The 2,818-nt window shown below is 35.5% G+C and overlaps 1 protein-coding gene across 2 annotated transcripts; it reads left to right on the forward strand.

Moving 5' to 3' along the window:
* Positions 1-218: 218 nt before the first annotated feature.
* Positions 219-2,810, forward strand: LOC109591171 (uncharacterized). 2 transcript variants are annotated; one of them, XM_020006957.1, is made up of 4 exons: positions 219-378; positions 437-970; positions 1,015-1,170; positions 1,220-2,810. In XM_020006957.1, exons 1-4 carry the CDS (start codon positions 327-329, stop codon positions 1,681-1,683), a joined length of 1,206 nt encoding a protein of 401 aa, XP_019862516.1. In that variant the 5' UTR covers positions 219-326; the 3' UTR covers positions 1,684-2,810. The 2 variants fall into 2 exon arrangements, with proteins under 2 accessions (XP_019862516.1, XP_019862517.1); XM_020006958.1 differs by having other exon boundaries at positions 226-378; positions 1,418-2,810.
* The last annotated feature ends 8 nt before the right edge of the window (positions 2,811-2,818 follow it).

Here is a 2,818-nt window from a genome sequence, read left to right on the forward strand (position 1 = left end):
TCTCTCCCTCTCTCTCTCTCTCTCTCTCTCTCTCTCTTTTCTCTCCTTCTAATCATTACTGGGTTTCTATGATAGATTTATGTGTATTTATATTATTATTATTAATGATTATTATTATATTAATTGTTGTATATATCATATCACAGTTTACACTTTTATAGGAGGAGGTGGAGTAGGATTATTAATAGGAGGAGGTGCAGTGCACTACTAAATAAATAAAATGTAATTTTGTTTGTTGTCATTAATGTATGAGTTCCTGTGGGCTCCCGTGGCTACTGATTTCAAGCTCCTACTGGTAGTCCAGGTCTCAGTTGATTGTGTCTATCATGAGGACTAGCCCTGCTCTGTGGTTCTATCTATTCTTTCTGCTAGGGAACGGTAAGTCATAATAATGTCCCGACTGGTGTTATTAATTCTTTTATTGTGTTTGTTTCAGGCCCTTTTGGTGCTGTGGCTAATGTCTGCTCTCGTTCCCTTCCTTCTCCAAGTAATAATGGTAGTGGATCATTCACTGGTGGAGTACAATTACTCATTCCTTCATGGACCTTCTCTTGTCAAGGAGTTATTGATAATTGGTTTGCTCATGTCATTGGTAATACATCAGTTACTGTTGGGAGTGGAATTGAGTTTCAAGTATTAAAACCAGATCCTGTTAAGAGTAATGTCTACAGTCTTATATATGGTAATACGTATGGAGAAGGTGGTGAATCAGCTACTGGCAGTAGAATAGAGCTTAAGGTTTTAGGAACTGGTTCACAAGTACTTCTTCCAGTACGTCCAGGCTATATAGTAGGAGTATACATTGATTCAAATGCAGTTAATAAGTTAAGTCTAATACATGACAACACAGCAGAAGATATTGATATTTATTATTGGGAGAATCTAACAGGACGATTGTGTAATGTTAATCTTTCTTTATGTGATGCTAAAGTGATGAGAGGAGTAAGACCATTAATTGGTTGGATATTCAGTAAGTGTACATTATGTGTTTTATAGTTATTAATTATTCTATAGGAAATGTTACTGTTGACAATTTTCTATCAAATCAAGAGACTACAGTACAGTTACTAAGATCCAATTCTCAATATTGTAATGAAACTGAAGTATCATTATGTCCCACAATGTCCTCTACACTCATTCAATCACCATCATTATCATCATCACCATCAGGTACTAGTATATTACTTGCAACACTTATATTGATCATCATATTTATTAGTCTTCCCTTCTCTTTTAATGTCTACTACTTCATCCTCTACACTCACAACCTCATCTCTTCTTCTCTCTTTTGATTTGTCTTCATTTGCTACTCCTCCTCCTCCTCCTTCCTCCTCAATATCACTTGCAACTCATCCCTCCTCTCCTTACTCTCCTCCCTCCCTCACTCTTTCTCTCTCTCCCTCTCCTTCTCCTTCAGTAACATCTTCAGCTACTCCTTCCTCCTCACCAACTGATGGCAGTGGAAGTGGAAATGGTGGTGGGGGTATATTTGAAGATCTCTCAATTCAAGTTGTTGCAGTTCTTGGTGTAATAGTGATCTTACTATTACTGGTCATCATACTCTCACTAATAATATGCATATGCTGTCTCTGTAGAAGCAAGACCGGTATTGAGGTATCCGGCTCAGTTGAAAACCCTGGATATGATGGTAAGTATGAGCTGAGGGCTCTACCAGTTGTTTAAGGAACATTACCAGTAACTCTTCATTACTGTAGTATAGCTTGATGTATTATATTTTAGTGTACATAAGTGGGTGTTATTTTTGAACCAGTCAATAGTTGGTGTGTTATTAATCTTGATAGTGGTATGTAGAGTTCCATAATGTCATTTTTAGTATTATCATTGTATCATTATTAAATCAGACAGTGTTCCTATTCAAGTCATAGACTAATGAGTGATAGTAAATGAATGATAGTAAATACCACTGGAGCACTGGTACTTGTTATTATTGTCATTACTGTGACATGTGTGTAACTGTGTATTATAAATCAGTTAATGTCTAAAGCTTATTGGATTACATTGATACAAATGATACACATAATACCAAACATTATCTAGCAGTCTAGAAGTAATGTGTAGTAGCTTTCAATCACAAACACACACATATATACACATATATATTGCATGTATAGAAACACACTGAAACTGTAGTACAGCGATTCCTTTGATAAACATTTAAGATAGCCTATATATGTGAATTGAAATAGATATTACATGCAAGTATATAATCAGACTTCAATCACAATATACATGTAAAGCATTGCTTATATGCATCTACTGTTGCAGTGTTTGAATTGATTGTCCCAATGTATATTTGTAATTTGTATAAAAAGTAAACTGGTGTGATCCCTTATACAAACTAACCTTTTACTGAATGTACACACATGCTGGCCCTTTACAAAGAAGCTTTAATTGATAACAGTTATTTTAAGAATAATCAAATAATCAACACAGTATAAAGGCCATTGGTATATTGTATGGCTGCTGGGGCAGTGTTAAGGACAGAATGGGCACTGTAAGTGTTTATGCTTTGACTGGACGGACTCTAATCTCCAGACAGGATAAACTAATTTCTGGGTCACAGTTTGTACACTTTGTTGTGTTGCTCTTTATTAATGTCATACCGTCCACCATTTTTGTATTGAGATGTAATAGAACCGACAGTAAAGCATGTAATGAAGAGCCCTTTATGTGATTAGGGAGGGAAAGATTTGTATAAGGATGCTGTATTTGTACAGGAAACTAGAGGAGTACATCGTCAAGTACATAATATACATCTGTGTAATAACAAGCATGAATGTTGCTTTTTGATTCAATC

This window comes from Amphimedon queenslandica, unplaced genomic scaffold, assembly GCF_000090795.2.
Source record: "Amphimedon queenslandica unplaced genomic scaffold, v1.1 AMPQUscaffold_8795_Cont19265, whole genome shotgun sequence".
NCBI classification, from domain to species: domain Eukaryota; kingdom Metazoa; phylum Porifera; class Demospongiae; order Haplosclerida; family Niphatidae; genus Amphimedon; species Amphimedon queenslandica.

What these genes read in the sequence shown, in the direction of transcription:
- LOC109591171 (XM_020006957.1), top strand. Translation starts at nt 327, where the DNA reads ATGAGGACTAGCCCTGCTCTGTGGTTCTATCTATTCTTTCTGCTAGGG. An exon ending in ATTAATTGGTTGGATATTCA is followed by an intron (nt 971 to 1,014) that starts GTAAGTGTACAT and finishes ATTATTCTATAG; the next exon opens with GAAATGTTACTGTTGACAAT. An exon ending in ATTATCATCATCACCATCAG is followed by an intron (nt 1,171 to 1,219) that starts GTACTAGTATAT and finishes CATATTTATTAG; the next exon opens with TCTTCCCTTCTCTTTTAATG.